We start from the raw sequence: 21040 nt of genomic DNA, 5'->3' as shown, positions 1-21040 counted from the left end.
CCATAAGGATAACAGCTGATCTTTCAACAGAAACCCTGCAGGCCAGGAGAGAATGGCAAGACATACTTAAAATGATGAAAGAAAATAACCTACAGCCCATATTACTGTACCCAGCAAGGATCTCATTCAAATACGAAGGAGAAATCAAAAGCTTTACAGACAAGCAAAAGCTGAGAGAATTCAGCACCACCAAACCAGCTCTCCAACAAATTCTAAAAGATATTCTCTAGACAGGAAACACAAAAAGGGTGTATAAACCTGAACCCAAAACAATAAAGTAAATGGTAATGGGATCATACTTATCAATAATTACCTTAAATGTAAATGGGTTGAATGCCCCAACCAAAAGACAAAGATTGGCTGAATGGAAACAAAAACAAGACCCCTCTATATGCTGCTTACAAGAGACCCACCTCAAAACAAGGGACGCATACAGACTGAAAGTGAAGGGCTGGAAAAAGATATTCCACGCAAATAGAGACCAAAAGAAAGCAGGAGTGGCAATACTCTATCTGATAAAATAGACTTTAAAATAAAGGCTGTGCAAAGAGATAAAGAAGGCCACTACATAATGATCAAAGGATCAATCCAAGAAGAAGATACAACAATTATAAATATATATGCACCCAATATAGGAGCACCGCAATATGTAACACAAATGCTAACAAGTATGAAAGGGGAAATTAACAATAACACAATAATAGCAGGAGACTTTAATACCCCACTCACACCTATGGACAGATCAACTAAACAGAAAATTAACAAGGAAACACAAACTTTAAACGATACAATGGACCAGTTAGACCTAATTGATATCTATAGGACATTTCACCCCAAAACAATGAATTTCACCTTTTTCTCAAGTGCTCATGGAACCTTCTCCAGGATAGATCACATCCTGGGCCATAAATCTAACCTTGATAAATTTTAAAAAATCGAAATCATTCCAACCATCTTTTCTGACCATAATGCATTAAGATTAGATCTCAATTACAGAAGAAAAACTATTAAAAATTCCAACATACGGAGGTTGAACAACACACTTCTGAATAACCACCAAATCACAGAAGAAATCAAAAAAGAAATCAAAATATGCATAGAAACTAATGAAAATGAAAACACAACAACCCAAAACCTGTGGGACACTATAAAAGCAGTGCTAAGAGGAAAGCTCATAGCACTACAGGCATACCTCAAGAAACAAGAAAAAAGTCAAATAAATAACCTAACTCTACACCTAAAGCAACTAGAAAAGGAAGAATTGGAGACCCCAGAGTTAGTAGAAGGAAAGAAATCTTAAAAATTAGGGCAGAAATAAATGCAAAAGAAACAAAAGAGACCATAGCAAAAATCTACAAAGCCAAAACCTGGTTCTTTGAAAGGATAAATAAAATTGACAAACCATTAGCCAGACTCATCAAGAAGCAAAGGGAGAAAAATCAAATCAATAAAATTAGAAATGAAAATGGAGAGATCACAACAGACAACACAGAAATACAAAGGATCATAAGAGACTACTATCAGCAATTAAATGCCAATAAAATGGACAACGTGGAAGAAATGGACAAATTCTTAGAAAAGTACAATATTCCAAAACTGAACCAGGAAGAAATAGAAAATCTTAACAGACCCATCACAAGCACGGAAATTGAAACTGTAATCAGAAATCTTCCAGCAAACAAAAGCCCAGGTCCAGACAGCTTCACAGCTGAATTCTACCAAAAATTTCGAGAAGAGCTAACACCTATTCTACTCAAACTCTTCCAGAAAATTGCAGAGGAAGGTAAACTTCCAAACTTATTCTATGAGGCCACCATCACCCTAATACCAAAACCTGACAAAGATACTACAAAAAAGGAAAACTACAGGCCAATATCACTGATGAACATAGATGCAGAAATCCTCAATAAAATTCTAGCAATCAGAATCCAACAACACATTAAAAAGATCATACACCATGACCAAGTGGGCTTTATCCCAGGGATGCAAGGATTCTTCAATATCTGCAAATCAATCAATGTAATTCACCACATTAACAAATTGAAAAATAAAAGCCATATGATTATCTCAATAGATGCAGAGAAGGCCTTTGACAAAATTCAACATCCATTTATGATAAAAACTCTCCAGAAAGCAGGAATAGAAGGAACATACCTCAACATAATAAAAGCTATATATGACAAACCCACAGCAAACATTATCCTCAATGGTGAAAAATTGAAAGCATTTCCCCTAAAGTCAGGAATAAGACAAGGGTGCCCACTTTCACTGCTACTATTCAACATAGTTCTGGAAGTTTTGGCCACAGCAATCAGAGCAGAAAAAGAAATAGAAAGGAATCCAAATTGGAAAAGAAGAAGTAAAACTCTCATTGTTTGCAGATGACATGATCCTCTACATAGAAAACCCTAAAGACTCCACCAGAAAATTACTAGAGCTAATCAATGAATATAGCAAAGTTGCAGGATATAAAATCAACACACAGAAATCCCTTGCATTCCTATACACTAATAATGAGAAAGTAGAAAAAGAAATTAAGGAAACAATTCCATTCACCATTGCAATGAAAAGAATAAAATACTTAGGAATATATCTACCTAAAGAAACTAAAGACCTATATACAGAAAACTATAAAACACTGATGAAAGAATTCAAAGAGGACAGTAATAGATGGAGAAATATACCATGTTCGTGGATCAGAATAATCAATATAGTGAAAATGAGTATACTACCCAAAGCAATTTACAAATTCAATGCAATCCCTATCAAGCTACCAGCAGTATTTTTCACAGAACTAGAACAAATAATTTCAAGATTTGTATGGAAATACAAAAAACCTCGAACAGCCAAAGCAATCTTGAGAAAGAAGAATGGAACTGGAGGAATCAACTTGCCTGACTTCAGGCTCTACTACAAAGCCACAGTCATCAAGACAGTACGGTACTGGCACAAAGACAGAAATATAGATCAATGGAACAAAACAGAAAGCCCAGAGATAAATCCACACACATATGGACACCTTATCTTTGACAAAGGAGGCAAGAATATACAATGGAGTAAAGACAATCTCTTTAACAAGTGGTGCTGGGAAAACTGGTCAACCACTTGTAAAAGAATGAAACTAGATCACTTTCTAACACCGCACACGAAATAAACTCAAAATGGATTAAAGATCTAAATGTAAGACCAGAAACTATAAAACTCCTAGAGGAGAACATAGGCAAAACACTCTCAGACATAAATCACAGCAGGATCCTCTATGATCCACCTCCCAGAATTCTGGAAATAAAAGCAAAAATAAACAAATGGGATCTAATTAAAATTAAAAGCTTCTGCACAACAAAGGAAAATATCAGCAAGGTGAAAAGACAGCCTTCTGAATGGGAGAAAATAATAGCAAATGAAACAACTGACAAACAACTAATCTCAAAAATATACAAGCAACTTAGGCAACTCAATGCCAGAAAAATAAACGACCCTATCAAAAAATGGGCCAAAGATCTAAATAGACATTTCTCCAAAGAAGACATATGGATGGCTAACAAATACATGAAAAGATGCTCAACATCACTCATTATTAGAGAAATGCAAGTCAAAACCACAATGAGGTACCACTTCACACCAGTCAGAATGGCTGCGATCCAAAAATCTGCAAGCAATAAATGCTGGAGAGGGTGTGGAGAAAAGGGAACCCTCCTACACTGTTGGTGGGAATGCAAACTAGTACAGCCACTATGAAGAACAGTGTGGAGATTCCTTAAAAAATTGCAAATAGAACTACCTTATGACCCAGCAATCCCACTGCTGGGCATACACACCAAGGAAACCAGAATTGAAAGAGACACATGTACCCCAATGTTCATCACAGCACTGTTTATAATAGCCAGGACATGGAAACAACCTAGATGTCCATCAGCAGATGAATGGATAAGAAAGCTGTGGTACATATACACAATGGAGTATTACTCAGCCGTTAAAAAGAATTCATTTGAATCAGTTCTGATGAGATGGATGAAACTGGAGCCGATTATACAGAGTGAAGTAAGCCAGAAAGAAAAACACCAATACAGTATACTAACACATATATATGGAACTTAGACAGATGGCAATGACGACCCTGTATGCAAGACAGCAAAAAAGACACAGATGTGTATAGCGGACTTTTGGACTCAGAGGGAGAGGGAGAGGGTGGGATGATTTGGGAGAATGGCATTGAAACATGTATACTATCATGTAAGAATCGAATCGCCAGTCTATGTCCAATGCAGGATACAGCATGCTTGGGGCTGGTGCACAGGGATGACCCAGAGGGATGTTGTGGGGAGGGAGGTGGAAGGGGGGTTCATGTTTGGGATCACATGTACACCCGTGGTGGATTCATGTCAATGTATGGCAAAACCAATACAGTATTGTAAAGTAAAATAAAGTAAAAATAAAAATGTAATTAAAAAAAAACAAATATCAACACACTGGCAATTAGATTTCAACATATGAATTTGGGGGGACAGATTCAGTCGATAGTGGAGATATACAAAAATGAATAAAAAGCATTTCTTCCTAACAACTTGATAAACTAAGACCATCTAAGCTCTGGAAGGGTACTATTAGTACAATAGTAGTAGTAACATGTATTAAATGACCATTATATGCCAAGCACTATATTAGATTTTTAAATGAATTATTTATTATTCATAAGCACTCTAAGGTGAATACTAATATCCCCCTTTTTAAAATATCAATAAAGGAGGCTGAGAGACAGCAAGTAATCTGCCCAAGATTAAGTAGCAGATTCATTATTTAAACCTAAGCATTCTGACTTGACCTCTTACCTATAACCTTATGCCAATTCCTACCAGTTATATGTGTCAAATTTGATACTATAAAATTGGAAATCACAGTGTACCATGGTCAACAAAATCTGCCAGTATTTCTCTACTTCCCTAACAATGACATTTTAAATTACCCATCATAGTCTAATAATGCCAGAAAAACAAAATCCAAACTTACCAAATGCTGCAGTATGATATTACTCCTTTTATATGAATTAAACCTGAAACAAATGTAGAATACAATGAACACAGTAACGTGGATAGTCATGTTTCAGTATATAAATACTACATTCCCTTTTGTTTGCTTTAGTTTCTTTGAACAGTTACTAGAACAAAAAAAATTTTTTTTAAGTTTAATTCATTCCTTGTGGTATGAACACAAAACAATACAGCCACTTTCAAAGAAATTTTGGTAGTTTCTTTAAAAACTAAACATACTCTTATCATATGACCCAGCTATTGCACTCCTTGGTATTTATCCAAATAAGCTGAAAACTTATGTCCACCTACACGTAAATGTTGATGATAGCTTTATTCATATTAGCCAAAATGTGGGTGTAACCAAGAGGTTCCTCAATAGCTGAATGGATAAACAAACTATGGCATATATATACAATGAAATACTACTCAGCAATAAAAAGAAACACTACTCCATTGGGGGGGGGGGGGGACAGAGAAGAACCTTAAAAGCACACTGCGAAGAACTGATGCTTTTGAAGTGTGGTGTTGGAGAAGACTCTTGAGAGTCCCTTGGACTGCAAGGAGATCCAACCAGTCCATTCTAAAGGAGATCAACCCTGGGAGTTCTTTGGAAGGAATGATGCTAACGCTGAAACTCCAGTACTTTGGCCACCTCATGCAAAGAGTTGACTCATTGGAAAAGACTCTGATGCTGGGAGGGATTGTGGGCAGGAGGAGAAGGGGACGACAGAGGATGAGATGGCTGGATGGCATCACTGACTTGATGGATGTGAATCTGAGTGAACTCCGGGAGTTGGTGATGGACAGGGAGGCCTGGCGTGCTGCAATTCATAGGGTCGCAAAGAGTCAGACAAGACTGAGCGACTGAACTGAACTGAACTGAAGCAAAAGCAGTCAATCTGAAAAGGCTATATATTGTGATCCCAAGCATAGGACATTCTGAAAACTATGGAAGGATACAGACATATTGTATGTCCTAACATAATAAAATAGGGCATGTATTTTGCTTGAAGCTCCTCCAATATGATTCCAAAGTGCAGACAAGTTATCATTTAAATCAATACTTAATAAAAATTAATCTTAAGTGACACATTCTAGCTTATTTAGGAGCATTGCTAAAATAAATTTCATACAGACTTTTAAAATCTGAATTATACTTACCCTAAAGCATCATTTCTAAAATTTATTTCAACTTAACTCAAAAACTTCCAGAAAGAAAAATTAAGTATCAAAAAAGTTAAGTGCTAATTTCTTTAGATCCAGAATAACACTGAACTCCTTTTTATTTTTTTTTTTTTTTAATATTTATTTGGCTGTGCCGGTTCTTAGTTGAGGCATGTGGGAGCTAGTTTCCTGATTAGGGATCAAACCCAGGAGTTTGATCCTAGGTTTGATTGGGAACACAGGAGTCTTAGCCACTAGACCACAGGGACGTCCCCCAGAATAACTGTGATGAACTTATTGACAAAACAGAAATAGAGTCACAGATGCAAGAACATTATGGTTACAGCAGAGATAGGGGGACAAATTCAGAGACTGGGACTGACATATATACTACTATATATAAAATAGATAATTAATGAGAACCTACTATTTAGCACAGGGAACTCTACTCAATGATCTGTGGTGACCTACATGGGAAGGAAATCTAAAGAGTAGATATATATGTATGTATAAATGATGTACTTCGCTGTATAGCAGAAACTAACACAACATTGTAAAGCAACTATATTCCAATTTAAAAAAATTTTTTTAAGAAACTACCCCAAATTTGTTCCACCATTCCAGAAGTGAATATTCAAGTCCACACTAAAGGGGAAAAGGTGAATAAATCAATGAAGCTCAAAAAAATTTTATTTCATTTGAAGAAAGTTAATATAAAACTATAAAACATCAGTTCAAACCACTATGTATCACACTTACAGGTCAAAAAATCTCTGCACCAATTACTATAAAGCAAATAGAAAACAAACTTAAGTACAACTAAGTTCCCTGCCAGATTCTATACAATCTATTACTTCTATATATTCCAATTTATACTCAATTATTATTTTTAAACTGGTATTAACTTTTATAACTCAAAAATGTATCTGCATGTTCAGAGTCTCCAAGTAATTCTGAATTTATGATATTCATATTCCTTCCTACTGGCTCCCAGAGTGCCATCTGGAGGAAGGGAAGAGGCATGCACATCCCAGCTACTGCTAATTTACTAATTCACTTTATAAGGCTTACTTCCTTCACATGATGGTCAACTCTGCTGCTAGCAGCAGTTGTTCCAAAAGTGGTCTCTGGGCCTACATCAGCTTACCTGGGAACATGTAGAAATGCAAATACTTGACCCCATCCACACCTACTGAATCAGACACTGTGCAGTAAGGCTCAGAAATCTATGTTTAACAAACGATCCAGGTAATCCTGATACATGCTAAGGTTAAAAACAACTAAGAAGAATGAGAACCTTACCATCTAGGGAATTTTTGATTATCAAACACACACACACACACACACGGGCTTACAAAATTAACTTTCAGTGAACCTGTTTAAGATGACGATATAATAAAAATAGTGCTTAATGAAGATTATTACAGCAGAAATAGGCAAAGTAGAATATGAATAGAATAGAAGATCAAGTCCAAGGCCAAGTAATTCAGACATGAACTGATGAAAAGCAATTGTGGAAACAAAAGCATGATTTATGGAGTTATTATCAAGTAAAAACTCAATGGAAAAGAAAAAGAATTATGCCAAAATGACCCCAAGATTTCAAGCCAGGAGAATCAGGAGAAATAGGTACTGAAAAGGTTGGAAAGGAAACTAGCTAGTTTGTAGAATGAAATATGAATTCCATTTTTAATTTCTTGAATTTGTAATGGTATAAGTAAAAATATTCAACAGCGAGTGGAGAAGAGACTGGAGTTTGAAAGAAAAGTTAGCTAAAGACTTGTCAACAAGTCACATGCATAAACAATCACTGAGGCATACAAACCTCTCAGTTCTCTATGGGGAATAAATTAGAAAGTTGCAGCTGACAACTGTGGCCTGAAGGCTGCCTGTGCCGACAAATGTGTTGTATGGTTAGCAGGATTTTAAAATGATGAAGATTTTAAAAATCATCAAGAGATTTCACTTAAAATGGAGTTTTGCAGTCTTTCCAGAAATATTAATAGTTATGGAAACACTGGGCCTAGGTTTCACAATGGAAACAATGCCCAAGGTGGAAAAGCTGCCTCCTTGAGACAGAGGGCTCTTTATCGCTCACTTGTTGTTCAGTCGCTAAGTCACGTCTGACTCTTTGCAGCCCCATGGACTGTAGCCCACCAGGCTCCTCTGTCCAAGAGATTTCCCAGGCAAGAATACTGGAGTGGACTGTCATTTCTTTCTCCAGGGGATCTTCCCAACCCAGGATCGAACCCAAGTCTCCTGCACTGGCAGGCAGATTTCTTACTACTGAGCCACCAGGGAAGCCCCCTCGATTGCTCACCAGTTCCCTGCTCATCCCCACTGCTGCCACCAGCCAGCACCACTCAATGCTCCCATCTGAGCATCTGCATATGAGTTTGTGATTCTTTGAACAGAAAGGAGCTATAGTCCATGGGGTCCTTCCTTCATTGGAAGGACTGATGTTGAAGCTCCAATACTTGGGCCACCTGATTCAAAAAGCTGACTCACTGGAAAAGTTATCTCCCTGATGCTGGGGAAGATTGAGGGCAGGAGGAGAAGGGGACGACAGAGGATGAGATGGTTGGATGGCATCACCAACTCGATAGACATGAGTTTGAGCAAACTCCAGGAGTCCGACATGACTGAGTGACTAACACTCTCACTTTCAGCACAGGAAAAACAAAATTGAATCAAGTATTGAGTCTTCAGAAACAACTACATAGAAGTAAAGAGAAGTAGACCAAGAAGCAAACCAAAAGAATACCGTTCAGCAAACCACAGAGGAGATAAAGGGAATGAGTGTTACTAACAACTTAAAAGAGATCAATCTCTTTCAAGAGGCTCCCTGATCTCCCACTTCCTTCTAAACCTGGTTTTCTTTTCCTTTAAGACACTTATCAGAGCTGATAAATATTACTTCTGTTTAAATATCTGTTTTTCATCTGATCCCCCTGGATTTCAAGGACCTGAAGTAAGAACAATAAGAACAAGTAGTCTAGTTTGGCCACAGGATAAGAGAAGTGCCTAGAATACTATCTCCCAGGAGCTGTTAACAGAACAGTAAGTACCACTGAATTCATGAGGTAAACTGGGGCCAAATTGTTGAAACCGAGGCTGGGAAGTTTTTCTTTAATTCCATAGCTAAGCTCAGTTCAGTTGCTCAGTCATGTCCGACTCTTTGCAACCACATGGACTGTAGCACACCAGGCCTCCATGTCCATCACCAACTCCCAGAGTTTACTCAAACTCATGTCTATTGAGACGGTGATGCCATCCAACCATCTCATCTCCTGTCATCCCCTTCTCCTCCCACCTTCAATCTTTCCCAGCATCAGGGTCTTTTCCAATGAGTCACTTCTTCCCATCAGGTAGTCAAAGTATTGAAGTTTCAGCTTCAGCATCAGTCCTTCCAATGAATATTCAGGACTGATTTCTTTTAGATTGGACTGGTTGCAGTCCAAGGGACTCTCAAGAGTCTTCTCCAACACCACAGTTTCAAAAGCATCAATTCTTCGGCACTCAGGTTTTTTATAGCCCAACTCTCACATCCATACATGACTACTGGAAAAACTATAGCTTTGACTAGACAGACCTTTGTTGGCAAAGTAATGTCTCTCCTTTTTTATATACTGTCTAGGTCGGCCATACCTTTTCTTCCAAGGAGCAAGCATCTTTTAATTTCATGCAGGCAGTCACCATCTGCGGTGATTTTGGAGCCCCCAAAAAATAAAGTCTGTCACTGTTTCCACTGTTTCCCCATCTATTTGCTATGAAGTAATGGGACCAGATGCCATGATCTTCATTTTCTGAATATTGAGTTTTAAGCCAACTTTTTCACCCTTCTCTTTCCCTTTCATCAAAGGGCTCTTTGTTCTTCACTTTCTACCATAACAGTGGTGTGATTAGCATATCTGAGGTTATTGATAATTCTCCCGGCAATCTTGATTCCAGCTTGTGCTTCATGCAGCCTGGTATTTCACATGATATACTCTGCATATAAGTTAAATTAGCAGGGTGACAATATACAGCCTTGACGTACTCTTTTTCCTATTTGGAACTAGTCTTTTGTTCCATGTCCAGTTCTAACTGTTGCTTCCTGACCTGCATACAGATTTCTCAGGAGGCAGGTCAGGAGGTCTGGTATTTCCATCTCTTAAAGAATTTTCCAGTTTGTGGTGATCCACACAGTTAAAGGCTTTGGCATAATCAATAAAGCAGAAGTAGATATTTTTCTGGAACTCTCTTGCTTTTTCGATAATCCAACAGATGTTGGCAATTTGATCTCTGGTTCCTCTGCCTTTTCTAAATCCAGCTTGAACATCTGGAAGTTCACGGTTCATGTCCTGTTGAACTCTGGCTTGGAGAATTTTGAGCATTACTTTACTACTGTGTGAGATGGGTGCACTTGTGCAGTAGTTTGAGCATTCTTTGGCATTGCCTTTCCTTGGGATTGGAATGAAAACTGACCCTTTCCAGTCCCGTGGCCACTGTTGACTTTTCCAAATTTGCTGGCATATTGAGTGCAGCACTTTCACAGCATCATCTTTCAGGATTTGAAACAGCTCAACTGGAATGCCATCACCTCCACTAGCTTTGTTCATAGTGATGCTTCCTAAGGCCCACTTGACTTCACATTCCAGGATGTCTGGCTCTAAGTGAGTGATCATACCATCATGATTATCTGGGTCGTGAAGATCTTTTTTTCTTTAGTTCTTCTGTGTATTCTTGCCACCTCTTCTCAATATCTTCTGCTTCTGTTAGGTCCATACCATTTCTGTCCTTTATTGAGCCTATCTTTGCAAGAAATGTTTGCTGGATATCCCTAATTTTCATGAAGAGATCGTTAGTCTTTCCCATTCTATTGTTTTCATCTACTTCTTTGCACTGATTTCTGAGAAAGGCTTTCTTATCTCTCCTCGCTATTCTTTGGAACTCTGCATTCAAATGGGTATCTTTCCTTTTCTCTTTTGCTTTTTACTTCTCTTCTTTTCACGGCTATTTGTAAGGCCTCCTCAGACAGCCATTTTGCTTTTTTTGCATTTCTTTTTCTTGAGGATGTTCTTGATCCCTGTCTCCTGTACAATGTCACGAACCTTCATCCGTGTTTCATCAGGCACTCTGTCTACCAGATCTAATCCCTCAAATCCATTTCTCACTTCCACTGTATAATCGTAAGGGATTTGATTTAGGTCATACTTGAATGGTCTAGTGGTTTTCCCTATTTTCTTCAATTTAAGTCTGAATTTTGCAATAAAGAGTTCATGATCTGAGCCACAGTCAGCTCCTGGTCTTGTTTTTGCTGACTGTATAGAGCTCCTCCATCTTTGGCTGCAAAGAATATAATCAATCTGATTTCAGTATTGACCATCTAGAGATGTCCATGTGTAGAGTCTTCTCTTGTGCTGTTGGAAGAGGGTGTTTGCTATGACCAGTGCATTCTCTTGGCAGAACTCTGTTAGCCTTTGCCCTGCTTCATTCTGTACTCCAAGGCCAAATTTGCCTGTTACTCCAGGTGTTTCTTGACTTCCTACTTTTGCATTCCAGTCCCCTATAATGAAAAGGACATCTTTTGGGAGTGTTAGTTCTAAAAGGTCTTGTAGGTCTTCATAGAACCATTCAACTTCAGCTTCTTCAGCATTACTGGTTGGGGCATAGACTTGGATTACCGTGATACTGAATGATTTGCCTTGGAAATGAACAGAGATCATTCTGTCGTTTTTGAGACTGCATCCAAGCACTGCATTTCAACTCTTTTGTTGACCATGATGGCTACTCCATTTCTTCTAAGGGATTCTTGCCCACAGTAGTAGATATAATGGTCTTCTGAGTTAAATTCACCCATTCCAGTCCATTTTAGTTCACTGATTTCTAAAATGTCAACATTCACTCTTGCCATTAACCCCACCATAGAGCTGCCAGAACTTACACAGGACTGGGAAAAAGACTGTTGGAGGGCACGAACAGAACCTTTCATGCACCAGGACCCAGAAGAAAGGGGCAGTGACCCCACATGAGACTGACCCAGACTTGCCCGAGAGTGTCCAGGAGTCTCCAGCAGAGGCATGGGTCAGTAGTGGCCTGCTGCAGGGTTGGGGGCAGTGAATGTAGCAGTACATGCACGGGATCTTTTGAAGGAGGTCGCCATAGCTAACAGGACACCTCTAAAAGCTTCTGAGCAGAGAAATGGATGGCACTGAAGTAAACTTTCACAAGATTAACATGACAGCCATGTGCAGAAACTATTCAACTTGCAAAGAGATAAGAGATAAATCAGCAGTCACATATGGATGTGAGTTGTATCATAAACAAGGCTGAGTGCCAAAGAATTGATGCTTTTGATCTGTAGTGCTGGAGAAGACTCTTGAGAGTCCCTTGGACAGCAAGGAGATCAAACCAGCCCATCCTCAAGGAAATCAGTCCTGAATATTCACTGGAAGGACTGATGCTGAAGCTGAAACTCCAGTACTTTGGCCACCTGATTCAAGAGCTGACTCACTGGAAAAGATCCTGATGCTGGGAAAGACTAAAGGCAGGAGGAAAAGGGGACAACAGAGGATTAGATGGTTGGATGGCATCACCAACTCAATGGATATGAGTTTGAGTAAACTCGGGGAGATGGTGAAGGACAGTGAAGTCTGAAGAGCTGCAGTCCATGGGGTCACAAAAAGCCGGACACAGCTTGGCGACTAAACAACAAGAGATAAATCAAGTTTCCACAAAATGAACATGAGAAGAGGGTTCAAATTCATATGAGCAAGAAGAGATAAGGATTGAGCATGTGGGAGAAGTTAGATAACTTTAGGAATCTAAAAGGATGGACAGTACTAAGAAGTTGAAAGTGCAGAGGTGGAACAAGGGTTGCAGTTACGTCCAAATGTACATTTGAGGTGCAAAGAAGACATTCAGGTGTTTGTGAATAGTACTGGAGCTCAGGATAAATTAGGGTTAGTCATACAAACCTGAGAGTTATCTTCAGAGAGAGCTACTTTATTGGGGAATAATGACGACAAATTCCAAGGGCTGTATTGGCACCAGGGCAAGATAAATAGTGGACAGTGGTACTAGGAAAGCAAGACTAGGAAAAGCCAAGGGTAGCCGGACTTCAAGGACTGGACAACAATGTCAACCACAGCACAGAGACCTTACTTCCTCTCAGAAAACTGTGGCACCCTGTTACTTAGTATATTTGTAGACTACATTGTGATAGACTGGATGATACTGGCCTCCATTCTCTGCTTTGCTAGGGTAATACCCACACCAGACCTACCCTTGGAAAATGCATCTCTGAGCAAAACCCCCAAACGGATCCAGGATTTGCCTAATTAGTGCACCTTGCAATACTGGGAGGAACAAAGCCAACCTGAACTCTGGGAATAACAAAGTCTTTCCCAAGTCATTTAATTTTGTTAACAAATATGCCTTCCCAATTTGTTTCTCAAACAATCTGGTATTTGTTCACAGCTTCAAAAAAGCAGCAGCAGTGATTATTTTCTTTATATCTGCCAAGTCTCTCTGTGAGCTAGTTAGAGCCACAGGGACAACTAATTTCAAGGTATAAAAATAAACAAATAAATTTTTTAAAAAATAACCACAAAGAGAGAACAAAAGCAACTCTTCTATTCCGCCCCCCCCCCCCCAAATACTGAACACCAGGTCCTCAGCATGCATTCATGCTGTCCCTTCAGTCGTGTCCAACTTTTTGCTACCTTGCGGACTATAAGCCCATCAGGCTCCTCTGCCCATGAGATTCTCCAGGCAAGAATACTGGAGTGGGTTGCCATCCCCTCCTCCAGAGTATCTTCCAGACCCAGGGATCAAACTCACTTCTCTTATGTCTCCTGCACTGGCAGGCGGGTTCTTTACCAATAGCGGCACATGGGAAGCCCCAGGCCCAGGGATACAATGTTAAGACAAGACACATCGCTCTAAAGGTGTGCATGCGAAGTCGCTTTAGTCGTGTCCGACTCTTTGCGACCCTATGGACTACAACCCGCCAGTCTTCTCTGTCCATGGGATTCTCCAGGCAAGAACACTGGAGTGGGTTGCCATTTCCTCCTCCAGGAGTTCTTCCCCGCCCAGGTATTGAACCCGTGGTCTCTTCTGTCTCCTGCACAAGCAGGTGGGTTTCTGACCACTAGCGCCGCCTGGGAAGCCCCCTCTGAAGCCCTAAAAGTGAAGTGAAGCCGCTCAGTCGTATCCGACTCTTTGCGACTCCATGGACTATAGCCCCCCAGACCCCTCATCCATGGAATTTTCAAGGCAAGGATACTGGAGTGGGTTGCCATTTCAACTATCCTTAAATCAAAAAACCACTCCCATCTCTTTTCCCCAAGGCAAAAGCCAAGGTTTAAAACCCCAGAAATTTCAGCCGTCAGGCAAATTAATGGTTCTCCCTTCAAGTGGTCCCATCTGCTACCTTTTAATGCACGGGGGGGCAGGCAAACGGTCTCAGGACTGCTGCAGCCTAACTACCTGCCTACAGTGATAGCTACCAGATTTTCTCAGCTGAGCTCAAGCGGCATTGAGCAGCACTTTCAAAAGTTAAACGTTTGCACACATATTCCCCAAGGCAAGCTGTGTGTGCGCAACACACGGCTGAAAGTTTCAGACACCTATACCAACGCTGGAATCGTGTGACAATAGTCACATCACGAGCACAAAGACACCTAGCAAAGCACGAATGTTTGTTACCAGCACCAAAAATGCCACAAAATTCCTCCAAGTTGAAACTCTGCGTGTCCCCCAAACTTACTCAACTAAAGAAGGAAAGGAACGGGGGTCAAGGCTGCCTAAGAGTCAGAGAGGCAGAAAACGAAGGCGATGCTGAGAGGATGGTGCTGGAAGGAGTAAGGCGACACTCGGAAGAGGTGGGTAGAGGGATGATCCGCGCGAGTCGGGTCTGAGAGCTGCCGTCTCCAAAGGCGACGAGAAACTTCAAGGCCAGACAGTCCCCACTCCCAACCTTTTTCATCCCGGCAAGCGCAACTGACGAGGCTGTCCTTAGCCGCTCGCTTACTCACCTCGACATGAGTCTGCACAACTCCTGCAGCCCCATTGCCAAAACACCCGAGCTAAATCCGCGCTGACTGAGCAGCCCCCTCGGCGCGGCTCTTCACGTCAGGCCCGCCTACTGCCGCCGGAAGCCTCCAGAAACAGACGGCAAGTCCTCCAGAGGGCTAGAGAGGCCCAGAGCAGGCCTTTTCCACTGCGCGGCGCTGAGGGGTAGGGAGAGAACAACTGCTGAGGAAACGGACTGAGAGAGAAAGGAGGTGGGCCGGGCCGGGGCCGGGGGCGGGGGGCGGGGCGGGGCGCGGGGGCGGGGCGGGGCGCGGGGGGCGGGGCGGGGCGCGGGGCGGGGCGCGGGGGGCGGGGCGCGGGGGGCGGGGCGCGGGGGGCGGGGCGCGGGGCGCGGGGGGCGGGGGGCGGGGCGCGGGGGGCGGGGGGCGGGGCGGGGCGCGGGGGGCGGGGGCGGGGCGGGGCGCGGGGGGCGGGGGCGGGGCGGGGCGCGGGGGGCGGGGGGCGGGGCGGGGCGCGGGGGGCGGGGGCGGGGCGGGGCGCGGGGGGCGGGGGGCGGGGCGGGGCGCGGGGGCGGGGGGCGGGGCGGGGCGCGGGGGGCGGGGGGCGGGGCGGGGCGCGGGGGGCGGGGGGCGGGGCGGGGCGGGGGCGGGGGCCGGGCCGCGGTCGGGGTGGAGGCGGAGGTCCAGGTGGGGCTGAAGACGCGGTCAGAGAGCAGAGGCTGGCTGATAGGGAGCGTGGGAGGCGATGGCTCGCTAGGGGCTCTGTTGGGAAAAGCCCAAGCGGTCTAGCTAGCTTACTTTGACTATCGAAGAGTGATAGGAGAGACTCTTCTGGAGCTTTAAGGGCTTTTTTAAAATTAAAAATGTAAGCTTAGGACTTCGTTAGCGGTCCAGTGGTTAAAACTGCGCAGCCAGCCACTTCAGAGGATATAAATTTTATCCCTGGTTTGAGAACTAAGATCCCGCATGCCTGGCGGTGGGGTCAAAAAATTTTTTGTTTTTAATTTTAAGAAATATAAACTTACTTTCTATCCTGAGAATCAAATGGATGAAATATATGTGATAAGAAGACATTTATGTAATCTTTTCTAGCCTCAGTCATTCAGTTCAGTTCAGTTCAGTTCAGTCCCTCAATCACGTCCAACTGTTTGCGACCCCATGAATCGCAGCACGCCAGGCCTCCCTGTCCATCACCAACTCCCAGAGTTCACTCAGATTCACATCCATCAAGTCAGTGATGCCATCCAGCCATCTCATCCTCTGTCGTCCCTTTCTCCTCCTGCCCCCAATCCCCAAGCATCAGAGTCCTTTCCCAGTGAGTCAGCTCTTCGCATGAGGTGGCCAAAGTACTGGAGTTTCAGCTTTAGCATCATTCCCTCCAAAGAAATCCCGGGGCTAATCTCCTTCAGAATGGACTGGTTGGATCTCCTTGCAGTCCAAGGACTCTCAAGAGTTTTCTCCAACAGCACACTTCAAAAGCATCAGTTCTTCGGCACTCAGCTTTCTTCACAGTCCAGCTCTTACATCCATACATGACCACTGGAAAAACCATAGCCTTGACTAGACGGACCTTTGTTGACAAAGTAATGTCTCTGCTTTTGAATATGCTATCTAGGTTGGTCATAACTTTTCTTCCAAGGAGTAAGTGTCTTTTAATTTCATGGCTGCAGTCACCATCTGCAGTGATTTTGGAGCCCCAAAAAATAAAGTCTGACACTGTTTCCACTGTTTCCCCATCTATTTGCTAGCCTAACAGCAGAATATTAGTATTGAGATATTAATATTTCCAGTTTTTTGGAAAAGTTATAAATTCCCCACTCTTTCTTAATTAATGACAGACAAGAATTATCTCCTTAAGAGGTGATAGATATGTCTTCAACTGAAATAAGTTACTGTTATCAGTGAAAGCATAATTGCACTTAGAAAGTAGCCTACTCTTCAATGAAACCAAAATTTAACTCATCCATTGGTATCCACTATTACGGAGATACAGAATATTGGTCCTCTGCGACCTGATACACCCAGATGTCCCTCAGCAAACATTTCATCACCACTGAAGCACTGATACATTTATCAAGAAGGAGGAACTCAAGGAAGAATTTCAGAGAGAGGGAATTTGAAGGAGTTAGTCTCAGCAATTTGACATCTGTGGATATACTGTCAAGGCTTTGGTCCAAAATTACATTTCTACTTACCTCAAATATAATTACCAAATACCCATTGAACAGAGGACAAACAGGGTGACAGAAAGAACTCCTGACTTCCAATTCAGTTTTTAATCAGTTGTGGGAAATTGCTATTTGACATCACCCTCTGACATCACCGTCTTTGGGATTGAAGAAAGGCAATGCCAGAGAATGCTCAGACTATGAAAATGCACTCATCTCACATGCTAGCAAAAGAATGCTCAAAATTCTCCAAGCCAGGCTTTAACAGTACTTGAACCGCGAACTTCCACATGTTCAAGCTGGATTTAGAAAAGGCAGAGGAACCAGAGATCAAATTGCCAACATCCATTGGATCATCGAAAAAGCAAGAGAGTTCCAGAAAAATACCTGCTCCTGCTTTATTGACTATGCTAAATTCTTTGATTTGTATGGATCACAACAAACTGTGGAACATTCTTCAAGAGATGGGAATACCAGACCACCTGACCTGCTGCCTGAGAAATCTGTAAGCAGGTCGAGAAGCAACAGTTAGAACTGGACATGGAACAACAGACTGGTTCCAGATTGGGAAAGGAGTATGTCAAGGCTGTATATTGTCACCCTGCCTACTTAACTTATATGCAGAGTACATCATGAGAAATGCCGAGCTGGATGAAGCATAAGCTGGAATCAAGATTGCCGGGAGAAATATCAATAACCTCAGGTATGCAGATGACACCACACTTATGGCAGAAAGCAAAGAACTAAAGAGCCTCTTGATGAAAGTGAAAGAGGAGAGTGAAAAATTTGGCTTAAACTCAACATTCAGAAAACGAAGATCATGGCATCTGGTCCCATCACTTCATAAGAAATAGATGGGGAAACAGTGGAAATAGTGACAGACTTTATTTTGGGGGGCTCCAAAATCACTGCAGATGGTGGCTGCAGAAATTGAAAGATGTTTGCTCCTTGGAAAAAGAGCTATGACCAACCTAGACAGCATATTAAAAAGCAGAGACATTACTTTGTCAACAAAGGTCCATCTAGTCAAAGCTATGGTTTTTCCAAGAGTCATGTATGGATGTGACAGTTGGACTATAAAGCTGAGCACAGAAGAATTGATGCTTTTGAACTGTGGTGTTGGAGAAGACTCTTGAGAGTCACTTTAACTGCAAGGAGATCCAACCAGTCCATCCTAAAAGAAATCATTCCTGAATATTCATTGGAAGGACTGATGCTGAAGCTGAAACTCCAATACTTTGACCACCTGATGTGAAGAACTGACTGATTTGAAAAGACCCTGATGCTGGGAAAGATTGAAGGCAGAAGGAAAAGGGAACAACAGAGGATGAGATGGCTGGATGGCATCACCATCTCAATGGACATGAGTCTGAGTAAACTCTGGGAGTTGATGATGGACAGGGAAGACTTTCGTGCTGCACTCCATAGGGTTGCAAAGAGTCGGACACTACTGAGCGACTGAACTGAACTCTCACATCACCGTCAGTTAGTGTGCGTATGCTTCATCCAGCCCAACATTTCTCATGATGTACTCTGCATATAAGTTAAATAAGCAGGGTGACAATATACAAAAAATGAACAATCATCAGCATGGTTTACTTTGAAAAGCATGGGCTTTCCCATGATAAGTCCAAAATTCAAATCTTCCCTATGCACCAGCTTCATGTGTGTGTAATCTGTGGCTCACAGGGCCCCATGCTTAGAAGGACTGTGCCTTTGCTTTATTGCTAATCTTTTAATAATTTTTGAACAAAGGAATCTGCATTTTCATTTTGCACTAAGCTCCACAAATTATGTATTCAATCCTGACCTGCGTCTAACACACTAAGAATTTAGTGACCTTAGCCAAATTATGTAACCTAAAATCTTTTTCAGTGTTTGTATTATTTTAGACTAAGAATTCTAGTTGCTGACAATCCACAGAATGGGAAACAAATTTGCAAATGATATATATGGTAAGGAGGTGGTATCTACCATATGTAAAGAACTGTAACAACTCAATAGTAAAAAATGACAAATAGCCCAATCTTTTAGATGGACAGAAGATTGAAAAGACAGTTTTCCAAAGAAGCTGTTGTTGTTGCTTAGTCACTCAGTCATTTTCAATTCTTTGCCACCCAATGGGTTGTAGCCCACCAGGCTCCTCTGCTCACGGGATTTCCCAGGCAAGAATACTGGAGTGGATTGCCATTTCCTTCTCCAGGGGATCTTCCTGACCGAGGGATTGAACCCAGGTTTCTTGCACTGCAGGTAGATTCTCTACTGTTTAAGCCACCATAGAAGATCAAAGAGGATGTACAAATGATCAATAATCATATGACAAGGTGCTCAATATGATTGGCCATCAGGGAAATGCAAATCAAAACCATAATGAGATGTGACTTCACACCTATTAGGGTGGCTATAATCAAAGAGACAAATAATAACAAGTGTTGGTGGAGAAATTGGAATCCTGAATACTGGTGGGAATGTAAAATGCCATGGCCATTTCAGAAAAGAAGTCTGACAGTCCCTTAAATGGTTAAACACAGAGTTACCATGAGACCTAGCAATTCCACTTCTGGTTATACACCCAAGGGAAATGAAAACATAGTCCACACAAATCTTTATGAAAGCATTATTTATAATCATGAAAAAATTGGCCTAACTGGTGGATTTTTAAGTGATATACGCACACAATAAAATATTATTTGACAATAAAGAGAAATGAACTGTTGATACATGCTACCACATAAATGAACCTTGAAAACACTGCAAAGTGAAGAAGCCAGTCACAATAGATGACATTTTTTATGATTCCATTGATATGAGTGTCTAGAACAAGCAAATATATAGGGATAGAAAGTAGACTAGTGGCTGCCTAGGGCTTGGGAGGAGTGGTGGGACAACTGGACGGTGACAGCTAAGTCATATGAGTTTCTTTTTGGTATAATAAAAATATTCTAAAATATGTTCTGATTTTGTTGTTGTTGTTGTTGTTGTTTAATTGCTAAGTCATGTCTGACTCTTTTGTGAAACCATGGACTGTAACCTGCCAGCCTCCTCTGTCCATGGGATTTCCCAGGCAAGAATACTGGAGTGGGTTGCCATTTCCTTCTCCAGGGGCTCTTCCCAACCCAGGGATCAAACCCGAGTCTCCTGCCCCTCCTGCATTGGCAGGTGGATTTTTTACCACTGACTTACCATGGAAGCCCATTGTTATGGTTGCACTATACTAAAAACCATTGAATTACGTAATTTAAATTGGTAAATCTGTATTATGAATTATATCTCAATCTAAAAAAAAAAATTATGTTTGCTCCACATCCTTATCAATATTTTATGCTGTCAGTCTTTTTAATTTTAGTCTACTGGTGTGTGTTTAGTATTATCTCATTGTGGTTTTCAGTTACATTTCCCTTGTAGCTACTGATATTGAGCACTTTTTCATATACTTTTTATCTTTTTCTGTAAAGTAGCAATTTTAACTCTCTTGCTCATTTTTAAATTAGGTTATCTTTTTATTAGTGTTTGATGCAATAATTATCACTTGCTGATACAAATTAGCCCAAAGTTTAGCAACTTAAAGCAATAAATATTTATTATGTCTCTGATTCTGAGGCTCAGGAATCAGAGAGAGGCTTAGGTGGGTGGTTCTGGCTCAGAATCTTTGCTGAGACTG

At 41.5% G+C, this 21040-nt stretch overlaps 1 protein-coding gene across 4 annotated transcripts in view; it reads right to left on the bottom strand.

The window, feature by feature from the left end:
* HIBCH (3-hydroxyisobutyryl-CoA hydrolase) overlaps positions 1 to 15430 on the bottom strand; it is a 107429-nt gene extending 91999 nt beyond the window's left edge. For 3 of the 4 annotated variants that reach the window (XM_052635468.1, XM_052635471.1, XM_052635470.1), the window contains exons 1-2: positions 15215 to 15430; positions 5008 to 5050 (exon numbers count right to left, since the gene is read on the bottom strand). In XM_052635468.1, coding sequence (XP_052491428.1) covers positions 5008 to 5050; positions 15215 to 15249 — 78 coding nt within the window. In that variant the 5' untranslated portion in view covers positions 15250 to 15430. Of the gene's footprint in view, positions 1 to 5007; positions 5051 to 14946; positions 15030 to 15214 lie in introns of those variants that run through there. The other variant, XM_052635469.1, reaches the window with a different exon arrangement.
* Positions 15431 to 21040: the final 5610 nt, after the last annotated feature.

The sequence above is a fragment of the Budorcas taxicolor genome, chromosome 2 (genome assembly GCF_023091745.1).
Source record: "Budorcas taxicolor isolate Tak-1 chromosome 2, Takin1.1, whole genome shotgun sequence".
Lineage (NCBI taxonomy): Eukaryota > Metazoa > Chordata > Mammalia > Artiodactyla > Bovidae > Budorcas > Budorcas taxicolor.
This window is presented reverse-complemented; position numbering and strand designations above follow the sequence as displayed.